This window comes from Sceloporus undulatus, chromosome 2, assembly GCF_019175285.1.
Source record: "Sceloporus undulatus isolate JIND9_A2432 ecotype Alabama chromosome 2, SceUnd_v1.1, whole genome shotgun sequence".
Classification (NCBI taxonomy): Eukaryota; Metazoa; Chordata; class Lepidosauria; order Squamata; family Phrynosomatidae; genus Sceloporus; species Sceloporus undulatus.
In genome coordinates, this window is record NC_056523.1 from 219,316,453 (window position 1) to 219,333,526 (window position 17,074).

A 17,074-nucleotide genomic window follows, 5' to 3' on the forward strand; every position below is an offset into this window, starting at 1 on the left:
ACTTGATTACTGTAATGTCCTCTTGGCTGGGCTTCCTCTTTCTCACCTCCGTCCTTTAATTTCTGTCCAGCATTCAGCTGCATGCATTATCACATCCATCCACCGCTCTGACCACATCTCTCCTGTGTTGGTATCCCTTCACTGGCTCCCCCTCCCTTTCCGCATTCAGTATAAGCTCCTGCTCTCGACGTTTAAAGCCCTCCATGGACTGGCCCCTCCTTACTTATCAGACCTTATTTCTCCTCACCTTCCCACTAGGGCCCTCCGTTCTGGTAGTCAAGGTCTGCTGTCCCAGCCCAGGATTTCCTCTGCCCCATCTCGAATTCGCCCCTTTTCACTCACTGCCCCTCACTCCTAGAACCTTCTTGCCCCACAAGCAAGAGCCATCACTTCTTTAACCAGCTTCAAAACGGAGTTGAAGACCATCCTGTTCAGGGCAACGTTCCCAGGCATTGCATAATTGTCACTTGCTATTTGATGTTCTTTTTTTTTGTCTGTTTTATTGAATCATTTCCTGTATTGCTATGTATTTTATATGTATTATCCTACTAGAGAGGCCCCTTCCCCACCACCACTCCCTTTGTGTCGTGTCTTTTTAGATTGTAAGCCTGAGGGCAGGGAACCGTCCAATTATAAAGATTGTATGTACAGCACTGTGTAAATTTACAGCACTTTATAAATAAAGTTAATAATAATAATAATAATAATAATAATAATAATAGCCTTGAGGCTACAGGGGATCTCATCAGAGTCAGGGGAAGACAGCTTAGATCTCCAAAATATTGCTCCCCTGCCTGAAATTCAAGCCACTGTCATCTGCTAAGATTTCTTGTTTGACATTTTAAAACTCCCTAACAACTGGGTGTATTATCTAGGAAGATTGTATTTTTGGTCTGTATATTAACCTCTGTCTACAACAACTTCTGGAGTGATGACACTGGCATGATGTTTCTCTCTCCTTTTGAAAGACAAGGTACTGCTGACAGCCTTTCAGCATGCTGTGGTCCCCCCACCCCTTTGCACCTATCAGCTCCAGCTCCCCTGTGCAGTTAATCAAGTGGCCTTCTCTGCTGAGCCTACTAGGAGTGGGGATCTTGCTGTCCTGGATGCCAGTCACAGGATTTCCATTTATAGATCTGGTAGGTAATCTCAAATTATAAACATGCATCTAAGGAAGTAGTCTCAAATTGAGATTTGCTCTTGTTGACTGTAGACAGCCTTTTCACTGCTCTTCTTTGACTTCATAACTGACATAAGAACTGTTCTAACAGTTACTAAGTCTGTAAGTCTCCAAAGTTTGACTATAGAAATGTCTTCTCCAGTCTGATCATGCTATTTCTTCTGGTATGTACAAGTCAGATTGCAGTGGAAGGGCAGTGTGACCAACACCACGGAACAGAGTATTAATGTATAAAGCCGGACTTTTTAAGGTTCAGTTTCTTGACAGCAGAGGCCCCTAACATCTGCAATTATTCCAGATCATGCAGATTTCTAGATTTCATTATTACAATTCATTTTTCACATGTAAATGTGTTCAGGCTGTTCCTGTTTCTTGGGCAAATGGCTTTCCTACTAAATGCAGCAAATCCAAACTTGTCTATTTTTGTACATCAGGAATTACAGCAGACAGCCTCAGAAGAATTGTTTAATTTTTAAAAAAATGTTTTTGCAAAACACAAGCAAAAACTACAGAATTTTCTATTGTCAGCCTGAGATTTTCCCCTCTAGTCTCCTGCAATCTGATTTTCTTTGATTTGTTTGTTCTATATATTTATAACTATGACTGCAGCCAGATTGTTTAGGAGTCAGCATGGAAGCAGGGAGATACAAAGGGTATCTTAGTTACCCCTTATATCTCTTGCTGTGAGAAGCTCTGTGACATGTTGTTGTTGTTGTTGTTTTTTTTCCTTTTGACAGGTGGCCATACAAATGTGGACTCCACAGTTAAAATTGGTGCAGCTGGTGGTAATACTTCTAGTGCTGTCCCTTGGCTGGAAAAATCATACAGGTACTGCAGTTTAAATGTGGAGCAGAACATGATTCTTGAGACAACATGAAACCTGTACTGCTGTTGCCTTTACTCTCTACTGCCTCGGTAGCGACTGGATGAGTTTCCTGGACCATGTCCATTTAAGAAGACAACTCTTCACTTCTTTTTCTGCTGGGTCTGATAAATGTTCAGTTGCAATTAAAACCTCTTTATAGATAGGGCAGGTGATTATTGATCTCTGGATAACTGCGGCCTACAACACATCAGCCCTGGCCAGGAGAATAAATTGTGAGAGACTGTGGGATGTGTAGTCCAGAAGCATCTGGAGGGTCAAGGTCCATATCTGTTTCAAGGGATGGACTGTTGTGGTTGAAACAAATCCCTATCCAGGTTAACTTCACAGTTCCAACTCTTGGGCTCCCTTTACGCACCTTGCCCTTCTGCCTTCAAGATCTGTGTCTTTGGATGTGTGTGTTGATCCACACAGATCCAGCTACTGGATTGATCAGTGGGCTTTGTGTGGCAAAGTATGACCAATATTCAGTAATTATCTATCTATCTAAAATATCTTGCAAGAGATGCAGAAAATAAGAACAGTAAAGATTTATCAAGTAACAAATAAAATAAGCACCTAGCCTTTCTTTCTCTGGCTGTTCTGCACTACACGTCACAACTATTGATAATGCTATGTCTGGCCTTTGTCCTCTGTTGTCCATGGACTTTGTCAGTGACAAGTGGCCACCTCTCAGGACCCCTATATATTAGTCTCTGCCAAAGAACCAATATAAATTCTTCTAGACTCTAAATATGAAGGTTGTGGGACTCAGAAGCTTCCCACTGCATACTTCCCAGTGATCTTCACTGAAACTGCTGATTTTCTAATCCTGTTAGCAGTTAAAAAACAGGGTAGGTAGAGGTTGAAAGAGGCTTTTTGCAATCCTAATTGTGATTGCTCTTCAGGATCTTTTCTCATTGCAAAGCTAATCAGCTCTTAACTCATGAAAGTTTTTGTGGAATTTCTATGGTTCTTACATTTTCCTTAAAATTGCCAAAAGAATATTGGTAATAGTGTGATCTGTACACACTGTCTTGCTTGCTTGGGTGTACTTTTATAAACTGTTACTTTATGTAATGATGGAGATGACTGATGTATTGGAAGAATGTTCTGTGTTAATATTCTGTTTAAATATTCTGACATTCTCTTTTTGTGAACTCTCACAGAATTGACTTTGTTGATTACAAAGATGGGAGAAATCCACTGTGGCTTCGCCTTATCACCTGGTTGCAAGATGATCTCCTCCTAGCTGCTAGCAAGGGACAGATCCCAGCTAATACTGTTATTCACCATCTGAAACTATCTTCAGCAACAGAGAAAGGATGTGTTGATATCAGGTATTAGGATTTTATGTCTCTTGTGTTTTTAAACCAAAGGCGTACAAGTGTGGATAGTTGAGTCAGTGTCATGTGTTTGGATATGTAAAAGTTGGCGATTGTGGAAAACCATTTCTTCCAGGATTACTTGTTCTCATAGTAGCCTGTTGAGCATAAACATTTTAGCAGAATAACCATTTAAGATGCAAAACTCCTTTTGAGATGGTCCTTCTTTCTTGGCACTTTTATTAGTAACCCTGGTGTGTGTGTGTGTGTGTGTGTGTGTGTGTGTATACTCTGGAGTGCAAAAGGTGTGGTCTTGCTATAGATTATGCCTAGAAAAAGACTCCATGCAACATGTATGAGAAGCCAGTAGATGATTGTAGCCCCAATATGCAAATATTTGTGTTATAAAAGGTTAGGTACAACTTAAAAGCCTGCAGAAACTGAGAGAAGTTGGTCTATCTTGATAAAAATTATTTTTGTCCTTGTTCACAGTTCTCTCGCTCCCATATTTCTTTCAAATATTATTTTGTAATTATTAAACATTTTAATAGACCCATGTATTTTTTATCTAGAGCATTTATTCACTTCCCATGCTTGTATATCACTTTTTGTCCTGAAATTTAGGATTTTTTCCTCATTATTTCATGTGAAAATAATAAATCAATAAATTGCCCAAGCTTATCCTTTGGAGTTGATGGAGAATTGGGGATGTAAACTCAGGTACTTCTGGTGCATATCAAACAATCTTACCTACTGTATGTCATATTGGGTCCATGTACATCTACCCAGAAGTTGTAATACATATAATGCATTTAAACAAATTATATAATAATGCTCAATAAGGTTACAGAAAAGTGGTGAGCTGAGGGGTGGACATTTTTTTGTTTTTGTTTTGTTTTGTCTTGTCACTGCAGTTTAAGTATCACTTGCTTAATAGAATAGTCTACATTCTAGTTTGGACTTAAGGTGCCTACATTCCCCTTTCATTCATTGCCACAGAAGTGATTGAGTGCAGGTTAGCCATAGTGTGATGACCATTCTACTTTTTGTGTATCTTGTTGTAGCTCCCCTGTTACTGTGGCTGGAGATGTAATCAGTTTATGTGTCAACGCAAAGACCAAAGTTGTGGCTCTGCAACTTTCTGATGGTCAAATAATGAAGTATCTCTGGGGTATGTACCATTACTAATATAATAAATAATAATAAAATTTTTATTTATATCCCGCCCTTCCTACGATCAGGGCGGCTTACATCAGATTAAAACACAATCATCAATTACATAAGATTAAAATACACAAACAATAAAAATCAAACAAACAAGCAGAAAAACCCCATAGCCCAACCTCTTGGCCACGGAAGAGGAGGGAGGCCCACAGGATTTTTATTCGGGGAATGCCTGTTGGAATAGGAAGGTTTTAAGGTCCTTCCTAAATTGGGCCAGGGTAGTAGACGAGCGGAGCTCTGTGGGCAGCGCGTTCCAAAGGGCTGGGGCAGCTATGGAAAATGTCCTCCGTGTAGTGGAGGCTAACCTAGCCCCAGGCACCTTCAGTAGGTGCTGCCTAGACGTTCTGAGGGTGCGAGGCGGAATGTACGGGGAGAGGCGGTCCTTTAGGTATCCTGGGCCCAAGCCATTTAGGGCTTTATAGGTAATTACCAACACCTTATATTGAGCTTGGAAGCGGATGGGCAGCCAATGGAGGTCTTTTAGAACCGGTGTTATATGGCTGGTCCTGGGAGCACCAGTGACCAGCCGGGCTGCCATATTCTGCACCATTTGTAGCTTCCGAGTTTGCTATAAGGGTTGCCCCATGTAGAGTACATTGACAGAATCCAGTCTCGAAGTACAGAGCAATGTACAACAGTTTCTAGTCCCTCGGCCAGTATGGCGCAGCTGGCGAATCAGCCGAAGCTGATAACGGTGCTCTTGACCGTCGCAATTCACCTGAGCAGTCAGGTAAGGACGAGTCCAAGAAGCACCCCCAGACTGTGCACGGAGTCCTTCACAGGGAGCATGACCCCGTTCAGGACAGGTGGAATCACCCACATCCTGGACAGGAGAACCTATCACTAGTACCCCATCCGTTTTCTCTGGATTCATTTGAGTGAGTGTTTTCCCTCATCCAGCCCATTACTGACTCTAGACAGGCCACGAGAGAGAGACGCCATCCCCAGTCACTGCGATCAGTCGGAGACATAGAGAAAAGGAATTTGGGTGTCATCAGCGTACTGATAACCCGCGCCCCATGTCTCCAGATGATCTCTCCCAGCAGTTTCATGTAAATGTTAATAGCATGGGAGACAGAATGGCTCCTTGAGGGACCCCCTTTTTAAGGGGCCCTCATCGAGAACAAGTCTCCCAGCGCACACCATCTGGGACCGTCCCGGAGAGGTAGAGACCGGAACCACTGGAGCGCAGTGCCCCGATCCCACCTCTGCCAGGCGCCCCAAGGATACCATGGTCAGTGGTATCGAAAGCCGCTGAGATTTCCAAGAGAAACCAACAGGGACACGCTTACCCCTGTCGACGCTCAGACGGAGATCAGTCGACCAGGGCGACCATGGCCAGTCTCAACCCCGTAAAACCCGCCCGGAAGCCATTTGAAATGGGTCCAGATAATCCGTTTCATCCAAGAACCGCCTGAAGCTGGATCGCAACACGCCCTCTCGATCACCTTACCCAAAAATGTAGCAGCGAAACAGGCCGATAATTATTAGAACCAGGGGGTCGAGGGAGGGCTTTTTTAGGAACGGTTTTACAATGGCCAATTTAAGATCCGATGAAATACCCCATCCCTCAAAGATGTATTAATTATCCGGCGTAACAATGATGTTACGCCGGTCCCCCCTCGGGCCACTAACCACGAGGGACAGGGATCAAGAGAGCAGGTTGTTTTCCCGAACACTTCTGAGGATCTGTCCCACATCCTCGGTACTACACCAACTCAAACTGATCCAGTTTAACATAGTCCACAGAGGCTCTGGACACTTCTACCCTGGTTCTGCTATAGAGTCGGCGTTCAGACCTTCGCTTATACGAGAGGTTTTATACCGCAAAAAAGTCGTTAAACAGGTCACAGCAGACTAAAGGGTTCAAGGATCTGGTTCAGGGAAGGGAGGGAGCTGGAGTTAGCTCCCTGACCACCCTGAACAACTCTGCCGGACGCGACTCAGCGGACGCAATACGAGCACCATAGAACGAGTTCTTTGTTGCTCGTATTGCCTCTCCGTATCCTCAACAGTTGGTTAGGAGAGCCTTGTCGTCTAAGCGAAGGTGTTTCCGCCAACGGTACTCTAGCCTCGCAGAGCACGCTTCCTTGCCCGAGATCTTCCGTATAACCAGGGCTTACGCTTGGAAGCGGGCCTAGAGGGCGCTTGGGAGCGATCCTGTGTATAGCCCTCGAAAGACCGTATTCCAAATACCGGTAAGGGCATCAACAGAGTCGCCGTCATTTCCAAACCGTGAGCCCCCTCTAAGGTTCTTGGAACTCTCAGGTTCCATAAGCCTTCGAGGGTGGACCCATCCTAACAGGTCCACCACCCCGGGGGGGATCTGGGTAAGGGCCTTGATTTTCACCTCTACCAGAAATGATCCGTCCATGACAGGGGGGAAAACATTAGCTATTCCACCCACGGATTTTCCCGCCCTCCGAAAAGAAGACCAAATGAGAGTATTACCCGCACAGTGCGTAGGACCCTGTATCAGCTGGGACAGGCCATGGCCGCCATGGTATCCATGAATTCCCGAGCCGCACCGGATGGAACAAGCTGGCCGTGAGGGAGATGTTGAAGTCACCCAGACAAGAAGCCTGGGCGTCTCCAACATCAGCTCAGCGACCAGCTGTGTCAGCTCGTTAAGAGTCTGCTAATGCATGGGGTGGCCGATACACTAACAGAACCCAGACTGTCCCTAGCCTTTAGGGTCAGGTAAATACACTCGATATAGGAGGTCTGTCGGATGTGGTTCCTGGTGAGGGACACGTTGTTCCTATATACAAGCACACACCCCCCCCCCCGCCCACCTAACCTGCGGCTGGTCCTTCACCGAGAACCCAGCAGGCAGGGCCTGAGCCCACACAGCATCCCCTTTCAGCCCCAGCCAGGTCTCGGTAATGCAAGCCAGGTCACACTAGAGTCCTCCAGTAGATCCTGGAGGATGTGGGTCTTGGTGTTGACAGACCTGGCATTGCATAGGAGCAGCGACAGGTTTGTGGCACGGTTGGAGTGACCCTCAGGTCCTTCAGTGGGGGAGGGGACAGGAAGGCGAGATAGATGATGATGCATCGATCACGCCTCCCCTGGAACGGAAGTCCCTTCTCCCACGGCCATACCTCCACCCTGTCCCACACAACCTCAATTGGAGCTCCGCCCGCAGAGATGTTATCCCCGGCCCAGGCATCCCCCCCGCATCCCTAACCTCCCCCACCCTTCTATGGCTACTAAAGAGGCAGAGGTTAGCCACCACAGGCATCCTCTGCTCCCGGGCTAACCCAAGGCCTCCTATCCCAATAAGAACTGCGCAATGCGCAGTTACGCAGTCCCCGCAGCGGTGCCCCTTCAGTCCGTGGGCGGCACTCCCGGGGCGGTGCGCAGATGCCACCTCTGACACCCCGGGAGGAGGCCGCCCAGCAAGAGGCGACGGCTGGCAGGTGTGAGGGTCCGGCGGATGAGGAGGCGAGGAGGGTGTGTCAGGAAGGTCCACAGGCGGCTTTATGCTCGCCCTCTCACAGGCGAGCTCTCCCTGGCTTCCCTCCAGCTGTCTCTTAAAGGCCCCACTCACTGGCCGCCAACGCCAAGGCCAGGACGCCAACAAACAGAGTCCCACAGTGGTGCCCCTTCAGTCTGGTGGGCGGCACTCCCGGGGACAGTGCGGCAGATGCGCACCTCCGAACGCACGCCCGACGGAGGAGGCCGCGCGCGGCAGGAGCCGACGCTCGAGCTGGTGAGGTGTGAGGTTCGGCGGATGAGGGGCGAGGAGGGTGCATTGGTTGGGTTTTTGGCTTGGAGAGGAGCTTAGCTGGTTTGAACTCCCTTTGGCTCCTGCTACACTGCAGAGCTAGTGCAGCTTTGGCACCACTTTAACTGCCATAGTTCCATCAATAGAATCCTGGGTTTTGTAATTGGCTGTGGCAACCAGAGGTCTCTGACAGAGAAGGATCAATATAATAATAAATAAACTTTATTTATATACCGCCCTTCTAAAAACAGGGCGGTGAACAACATTCCAACAATATAACAACAGGGCATACAAACATTAAAAACAGAAAATAAAATAAAAATGTCCATGCCGGCAAGACAGTGCTGAAAAGGGGAGGGGGGAGAGTAGCTGGTCAGGGGTAGCTTGTCAAATAAGTGGGCTTTAGCCCCTTCCAAAATTGGCTAGGGAGGTGGCTGAGCGGAGCTCGAAGGGCAGCGCGTTCCAGAGGTTGGGGCTGAGATGGGAGAAGCCCTCCTGGTGGTAGAACTATATTCGCCTCTGGACGGTTAACAATAGCTGCCCTGATGACTGAGTGTGCGGGCGGATTGACGGAGAGAGGGCGGTCCTCCAATACCGGGGCCCAACCATTTAGGCTTTATAGGTAATAACCACACCTTGTATGCCCCGAAAGCGAAAGGCAGCCAATGTAAGTCGTTGAGGACTGGGTGTTATATGATGGCCTGGCATGCCAGTAACCAGGACGGGCTGCCATATTCTGCACAAGTTGCAGTCCGGGTATGGTACAAGGTTGCCCCATGTAGAGCGCGGTGCAGAAATCAAACGAGAGGTTACCAGGGCGTGTACAACCGTTTCAAGGTCTCCCCGGTCGAGGTAGGGACGCAGCTGGCGTAATCAGACGAAGCTGATAACAGGTGCTCCTGACCGTCGCATCCACCTGAGATGTAAGGTGGAGCGACGAGTCCAGGAGCACCCCCAGGCGTGCTTACAGAGCCCTTCACAGGAAAGTATTCCATTCAGGACTGGTGGAACCACCGCCAACCCCGGACGGGGGAACCTATCACGAGTACTTCCGCTTCTCTGGATTCAGCCTGAGTCGGGTGTCCCTCATCCAGCCCATAACCGACATCCAGACAGGCCACGAGAGGAGAGAACGCCAATCCCGTCACTGCATCAGTCGGAACATAGAGAAACTATTTGGTGTCATCACGGAATGATAACACCGCGCCCCATGTCTCGATGATCTCTCCCAGCGGTTTCATGTAAATGTTGAAAAGCATGGGAGACAGAAGGCTCCGTGAGGGACCCCAATGTAAGGGCCCTCTCGTCGGACGCACTCTCCCAGCTGCACCATCTGGGACCTCCCGGAGAGATAGGACTGGAACCACTGGAGCGCAGTGCCCCGGATTCCCACCTCCGCCAGGCGTCCCAGAAGGATACCATGGTCTATGTATGAAAGCCGCTGAAATGTCCAAGAGCACAACAGGGACACGCTTCCCTGCCATGCCCAGACGGAGATCATCACCAAGGCGACCATAGCAGTCTCAACAAACCCAACCCAACCGCCGAAAGCCGGTTTGAATGGGTCTAGATATTCGTTCATCCAAGATCAGTGAAGTTGGATTGCAACCGCCCCCTCGATCACTCCCCGAAATGGCAATAGCGAAATAGGCCTAATGTTTTATGCAACAGGGGTCAGGGGGGCTTTTTTAATAGAGGTTAACTACGGCCAATTTCAAATTTGTTGGAAATTGCCCATCCCCAGTGAGGTGTTAATAATCCGCTGTAACCAAAGGTACAGCTGGGCCCCCCTGTCGCTAGCCATAGGACAGGGACGAGAGGGCATGTTGTCTTCCAAACACTTCCAAGATCTGTCCACACCTCGGTACTGACAGACCAAACTGATCAGACTAACCAAGTTCACAAGGATGCCCTGGATACCTCTACTCTAGGTTCTGCTGAAGGCTGGCCTCAAGACCTTCGCTTATCCGAAGATTTATCCGCGAAGAAGTTGTTAAATTGGTCGCAGCAGGCCTTAGAAGGTCAAGGATCTGGTTCGGGGCAGAGGGAGCTGAGTTAGCTCCTCACACCCTGAAACAACTCTGCGGACGCGACGCGTGGACGCGACACGTGCAGCATAGAACGAATCTTAGCTGCACGTACGCCTCTCCATAGTCTTCAAAAGATGGTCTAGGAGAGTCTGGTCGATAAGCACGGGTTTTCCGCCAGCGGTGCTCAGCCGTCGCAGAACCTCTTCCGTGCCCGGAGGTCTTCTTATACCAGGGTTCGTTGGAAGCAGGCCTGAGAGGCGCTTGGGAGCGATACTGTGTATAGCCTATGTACCACAAAACTACAAATCCCAGAATTCCGTAGTATGGAGCCATGACAATTAAACGGTATCAAAATACATTCATTCAGCAGTGTAGATGCAGCCTAAGTGGTGCAAAAGCCCCAGTTAAACCCCTGGCGTTCCACTTAAAAAGAATTCTGATAGCAAGGCTGTCCAAGATCCCTTGCCTGCACCCTCAGAGGGCTACTGCTAGCCAGAAGAAGCTGTATTAAACCTAATGTACCAGTAGTAGTCTGACCACGATAAGGGCCACTTCTTATGCTGTGAAAATCCATGAACTGATTTGGTGTGTACAGATGCCTGATGCTTTCTAAAAGACTTCACACTTGGATTGCAAATGGCGCATGTATGATCCAGTGTATCTGCTGTATGTTGCATATAATGTCTAGAATCATAAGAGTTAGAAGAACCACAAGGGCCATTCGGTCCAACCCATACTACCATGCAGGGATAAACAATCAAAGCACTCTTAATGGCCATCCACCCTTTGTTTAAAAACCCCAAGAAGGAGACCACCACTCTCTGAGGCAGCATTTTCCACTGTCAAACAGCTCTTATTGTCAGAAGTTCTCATGCTGAGCTAGAATCTCTTTTCCTGTAGTTTGAATCATTGATCTAAGTTCTATTCTGGAGCTGCAGAAAACAAGTTTGCTCTATCCTGTGTGACATCCTTCAAATATTTACACTTCTCTTCTCCAGACTAAACATACCCAGCTCCCTAAGTCCTCCTCATAGGATTTGGTTTCCAGGCTTTCGCGTCATTTTGGTTGCCCTCTTCTGGACACACTCCCGCAGTCAACATCCTTTTTAAATTGTGCTACCCAGAATTGGATGCAGTATTCCAGGTTATTCCGGACCGAAACAGAATAGAGTGGCTATTACTTACCTCAATCTAGATGCATATTTCTGTTGATGCAGTCTAGCATCTCATTGGCTTTTTTAGCTTCCCCATCATACTATGCATCATGTTCAACTTATGGTCCATTAGGATCCTAGATTCCTCGCATGTACTCATGCCCTTCCCCAGACCTGCCTCTCTCTCTCTCTCTGGGGCAGCTACACACATTATAATTCCAGTGTTCAGTGATATATTCACATTATAATCTAGTACTATAAGAGATACCCAACTACCAGCATCATCCCAAGATGTGACCAAAGTGACTCATCTTGCAAGTGAAATATATACCCTTAGCTTTATCATGTAGAATTTAAAATATCTTCTCTGTTATGCTTCAGGAGCTGAGACACCTACGGTCATCCCATGGCTGAACACCAGTGGTTCAGCAGTGCAGTTTCCCTCTCCTTGTATGCAGGTTGCACTGGCTATGATCAGTGGTGAAGTAAGTAATCAGTTAAAGTCTAGTAAGTGGTTCCAAACCTTTGGTTCTCCATATGTTTGAACTTCATCTCCCATAATGTTTACTACTGGTAAACTGACTGGGGCCTCTGGGAGTTGAAGTCCAAAACACCTGGAGGACCAAAGGTTGGGAACCACTGGTCTAGTATATGTCCACTCCCACATTGTTTGTATGCTTTGCTGCTGGTTCTCGCCATTCTCTTATCAAATGTCTGAAAAATGTTTGCTGTAATCACATTCCGTGCAGTAGATAAAGTTCTTAGAGGAACATAATGGCAGCTTGCCAGTACAGTGGCCCTCTACATCACTGGGGTTAAGGGCACAGGACCCTGGAAAGTCTAAAAATTGCAAATTAAAAAAAAACCATTTGTTTTACATCATAGAACACATCTAGAATTACTTGGTCCTCCAGTCAACTCTCTGGTCAACATCCACTGGAAGTAGACAACAGACAGAATCATGAGGAGGATCTTCAATGCCAAGAGATAAGTTTTCTCTAGGAATCTCTAGGTCTTCCATCACAGTTCTGTGTTAACTTCCAGCACAGGTGTGCTGGAGGACCTTGAGAGGCCTAGAGAAACAGATGCTCTAATCCATGAATAAGCAAAAATCAAAGCTGCAAATGTGGAAGGCTGACTGTATCACATATCATGACAGTCCCTGGATTTTGCAAAAATTTTATGCTGCTGTCACAGGTAGATCCTAGATATGTTGCTTGATGAAGGATATTGTTGTCAGTGAATTGGACAGATCTTAATTGTTGCTCAATATTCCATAAACTTAAATGGGAATCAAAGCAATAGCTTTCAATAGCTTGCTATCAGCATGAAAGAGACATTCCCTCCTTTGTATGAGGGGCAAACTGGGCATGTTACCACTTCTGCTTCCTGTCACTGATTGCAAAATTGTGACATGTTTAGTTTTGTTTTCTTGTATTTTATATCTATCTATCTTTTTTTCTCTTTGGTCTTTTTAGGAAACCATCTTTGGCCTGACTGACAGATGTCGTTTTTTTATTAATGACACAGAGGTACCATCCGCTGCTGCTTTTCTCTTTTTGTCTATTATTTCCCTAAGAATGAAAGTCACATGCTATTTTCTACAGTGACTGAGGTGCTCTTTCTTTTCACAGGTTGCTTCAAATATCACTTCCTTTGCAATCCATGATGAGTTTCTTTTGATGACTACCCACTTGCATACCTGCCAGTGTCTGTCTCTGAAGAACATGTCTTTGAAAGGTAAACACTGTTTCTTCCAATAAAGATGCCCGAAACAGAGGATGACTATGGCTTGCTCCAGATTTATAAATTCGTTATCAGAAATGCCAGTTAAAATTTCTTTCAAAAGCCAGTTTGCACAGATACTGTATGCTGTCTGTGTATGTTAAATGTGTCCTGTGATGGCAGCAGTATTGCATTTGTTGCTGATCTCTACTATCCCTGGTCCTGGCTTGCCTCTGTGCATTTGCAGTACTTACACAGTAATCCAAGATCCCCAAATACAATTGTGTGTGATGTTTAAGGAATACAGGTTGCATGTAATCAGGCGTTAGATACATAGCAAAGTGCACAGAGATGCTCTGTAACATGTTATAGAAAATGTGGATGAGGTGGAACATGTGGTTGGGGAACTTCCCTGTACAGTTGACAGAAATCGTGCAGTTCTCTTATCTGCATGGGTCACATCCCTGCAATACATTTGCCATAGGTATAAACAGCCCGAAGAAAAGAAGAATAAAGGAGAACATGTTTCTGCTATTCTTCCAGCATCCTCTTCCAAACTATGCTTGTAAGGAGTATCTGGGCATCTGCTCCAGTCTTTAGATGTCATGCCTATTCAGACATTAATTTCCAAGAAAAATCCCAACTAGTAAAAGTTTTGGGTATATCAGTCTGCTCATGACAAGGCTGTAACAAATACACTGCTCCCTCGGGTTACGAAATTAATTCGTTCCGCGGCCGCTTTCGTAACCCGAAAAGCCTTCGTAAGCCGAATTGCCATAGGCGCTAATGGGGAAAAGCCGCGTTTCGTGCGAAAAAGCGCCAAAAAGCACCAAAAATTTTCTTCGTAACCCGAAAAAACATTCGTAACCCGGAACAATTATTTCCAATGGGATTTTTTCGTATCCCGGAAATTTCGTAACCTGGGTATTTCGTATCCCGGGGTACCACTGTAATAGCCAAAATCCTACACCAGGCACATAGCCATGATATTGTGGCTATGATCACTCTCCCTATTTGTGCCCTGAAACCCACCTTAAAATACGTCAAGGGAAAGAGTTGTGCAGTGCAAGAAGCAGAAGTAAAGTCCTTTTGGAGCTAAGATTTTTGCTATTGATTGTGACACCTTCAGCTTTGCAGTCAGGTTTGGCCACCACTTCTGTTCCGAACAGTGAAACACTACGCAAGATTGAAAGAGGATCTCGGATAGTCACAATTGTACCACTGGATACAAAGCTAGTATTGCAGGTCAGTATTCCCTCTCTATATTTACAGTCCAGATCAACTTGCTCAAGCATGAATTTATCGGTTGTATGGGAGAAAAATAACTAAGCTACAAAAATGGAAGAATTGTGTTATGTGATCTTGCTGGAGCGCGCTATTCAAATAACAGTGCATCATACAGTACTTGAATATTTTCCCATATAGAAAGCTGGGGAAAAGATGAGGCTGCAGCTTTGTCCTTCATGTGTTCTCAAGAAAGAAGTATATAGGGCAGAATTCAAACATGCTGTGGCCTTCCCTGCATTTACAATCTGAAAATTGGCTAAGAGCTATGGCACATGATTCTTCTGCTTATGTAGAATGGCAAGGAGAAATTAGTGCCAATGCCACACAATTGTGTTTCACTTCACAAGTACATTTTTGAAATCCAGGTTTTGTTTATGTTAAACTACTGACTGCACCCCATACATCTCAGGAAGCATACACTATGCAACATTGAAAGCTCATGCTATCAGCTTCTTTCTTTCAGTTAGTCTCAAAGGTGGTACAATATCCCTTTGCATACTAACTGCATTGTGCTTCTAAACAAGGAAAGGGGAGAAGATGAGACTATCTAAAGGAAACTCTAGGCGTGACTGCTTCCCATCTGTGATGTTCTGGTATGTAAACAGTAAAAGTTGCCTCTAGTTTTAAATAGAAAAGTGTGCTCCAGCCATCTAGATACCCTGAGTAGGCAGATTAACTACACTTCCAATTAAGCCTCTCCATTGGTGTACTCAAGGCACCTTACAAAGGTAGCAACTATGCTGGATTGTACTGAAGGGGAATAATGCCATTGAAAGTGATTGGTGCTGGATTTTCATAATGCCAACAGCAAGGATGGCACACTGATGTTGTGATCTTTTGTAGGTGCCAAGAGGGAATTTAGAAACCATTCACCATCGAGCCCTTGTTCTGGCCCAAATTCGCAAGTGGCTGGACCGGTGAGTCAAACCAAGTGGTTCTTCTATTAAGCTTTCAGATTGTATGGCTCCTGTGTTTTTCCTCATCTCATGACTGTTTTGAAACTGATGAGTACCACTCTGCCTTTCCAAACAGCCTCCAGTATAAAGAAGCATTTGAATGTATGCGGAAGCTGCGAATCAATCTCAACCTTATTTATGACCACAATCCAAAGGTAAGTTTGGATAAATGCTACATAGAGGGCGTCTTAGAGAAGGATGATAGAGACTGGGAATGGAAGTGTTTAAGCTAAAATAAACAATCAGTGTCAGTATAAAATATCAAGATGTATATGATAAGCACAGGAGCACTGAGTGCAACCTGAACATCAGAGATCAGGCACTATTATTATCACTGTCATTAGGGCAGTCACTTTACTAAAGAAATCTGAGTTTCTTCTTCTCCCCCTCCCCCCCCCCTTTTTCCTGGCATACGTGTAAATTCAGTATTTCTTATTGTTCGTTGTTTTATTTTGTTGTTGTTTTATTCTATGTTAAGCTTACTTTATCTTTACAGTGTAACATGAGATCTGTATTTAAATGTCTCTTCAATAAAGATACGTGGGAAAGCCCTAAAGAAATCTGAGTTAATTGTATGAATTTATGAGTAAAACCAATAACTCTGAAGTAAGTGGTAGATTTTCTTCTTTGCTAGATGACAGAAATATTCCTTATGTCTTGACCAGTGGGAAGGAATCATATAGGCCCCAGATGTTGTCATATTGTAACTCTTCCTTATTGTTGGCTGTGCTGGCTAGGACTGCTGGGAATGGCAGTTCACCAACATCTGGAGGCTCACATTATTCTTACCCCTCAGTTAGGAGATGGGCAAGTCTAGAGCATTTCCTCTTGATACCATTTCTGACATGTGCATAGGTCACATGAGGACTGTGTACGTTTGTTTATCATAAGGCATCTGTCCTAGCTTTGTGGATATACTATAAAAGCATGTTTCTGTATGAAAGTGACATTTAGTTTCTTTTGCATATTAAAATAAAAGTAAGCTCTAGATAGATTGATCTGAATGTTAACAAGACTTCATTCAATTTCAGGTTTTCCTGGAAAATGTGGAAACATTCATAAAACAAATTGATTCTGTGAACTACATTAACCTGTTTCTCACAGAGCTGAAGTAAGTATGGTTTTGCTTATTAATATACTTTGTCTGAAATGACTAGAACTAGATCAAGATTTATGAGTAGATCTATGGATGATTTGCAGTAGATTTGTAAGGGTGACCTGACTCCCAATTGTTTAGTAGTAACAACAACAAAATTAATTTTTCCACTTAAATTAGGCTCTAAAGTAAATACTTGTGATATTAAATAAACGAAGTGCATCCACCCTTTGTTTGAAAGACTGCAGGATTCGGTACACTAAAAGCCTTACACCATAGGGCTATAGGATCCATCTGAGGGCTGTGTGCCTTCAAGTCATTTCTGACTTAAGGTGACCCTAAGGAAAACCTATCACGAAACTATCATGGGGTTTTCTTGGCAGAATTGGTTCAGAGATGGTTTGTCATTGCCTTCCTCTGAGGCTGAGAGAGTGTGACATGCCCAGTTTGTTTCAGTGGGCAAGCAGGAATTTGAATCCTGGTCTCTGGTGTTATAATCCAGTGC

General features: G+C 45.2%; 1 protein-coding gene across 2 annotated transcripts in view; it reads left to right on the forward strand.

The window, feature by feature from the left end:
* Nucleotides 1-17,074, forward strand: part of ELP1 (elongator acetyltransferase complex subunit 1) — a 52,042-nt gene that overhangs the window by 14,160 nt on the left and 20,808 nt on the right. For both annotated transcript variants that reach the window (XM_042448917.1, XM_042448916.1), the window contains 11 exons: nucleotides 969-1,139; nucleotides 1,918-2,008; nucleotides 3,212-3,382; nucleotides 4,432-4,538; nucleotides 11,887-11,990; nucleotides 12,984-13,037; nucleotides 13,140-13,245; nucleotides 14,360-14,475; nucleotides 15,361-15,434; nucleotides 15,550-15,628; nucleotides 16,505-16,584. In XM_042448917.1, the coding sequence (XP_042304851.1) occupies nucleotides 969-1,139; nucleotides 1,918-2,008; nucleotides 3,212-3,382; nucleotides 4,432-4,538; nucleotides 11,887-11,990; nucleotides 12,984-13,037; nucleotides 13,140-13,245; nucleotides 14,360-14,475; nucleotides 15,361-15,434; nucleotides 15,550-15,628; nucleotides 16,505-16,584 (1,153 nt within the window). The remainder of the gene's footprint in view (nucleotides 1-968; nucleotides 1,140-1,917; nucleotides 2,009-3,211; nucleotides 3,383-4,431; nucleotides 4,539-11,886; nucleotides 11,991-12,983; nucleotides 13,038-13,139; nucleotides 13,246-14,359; nucleotides 14,476-15,360; nucleotides 15,435-15,549; nucleotides 15,629-16,504; nucleotides 16,585-17,074) is intronic.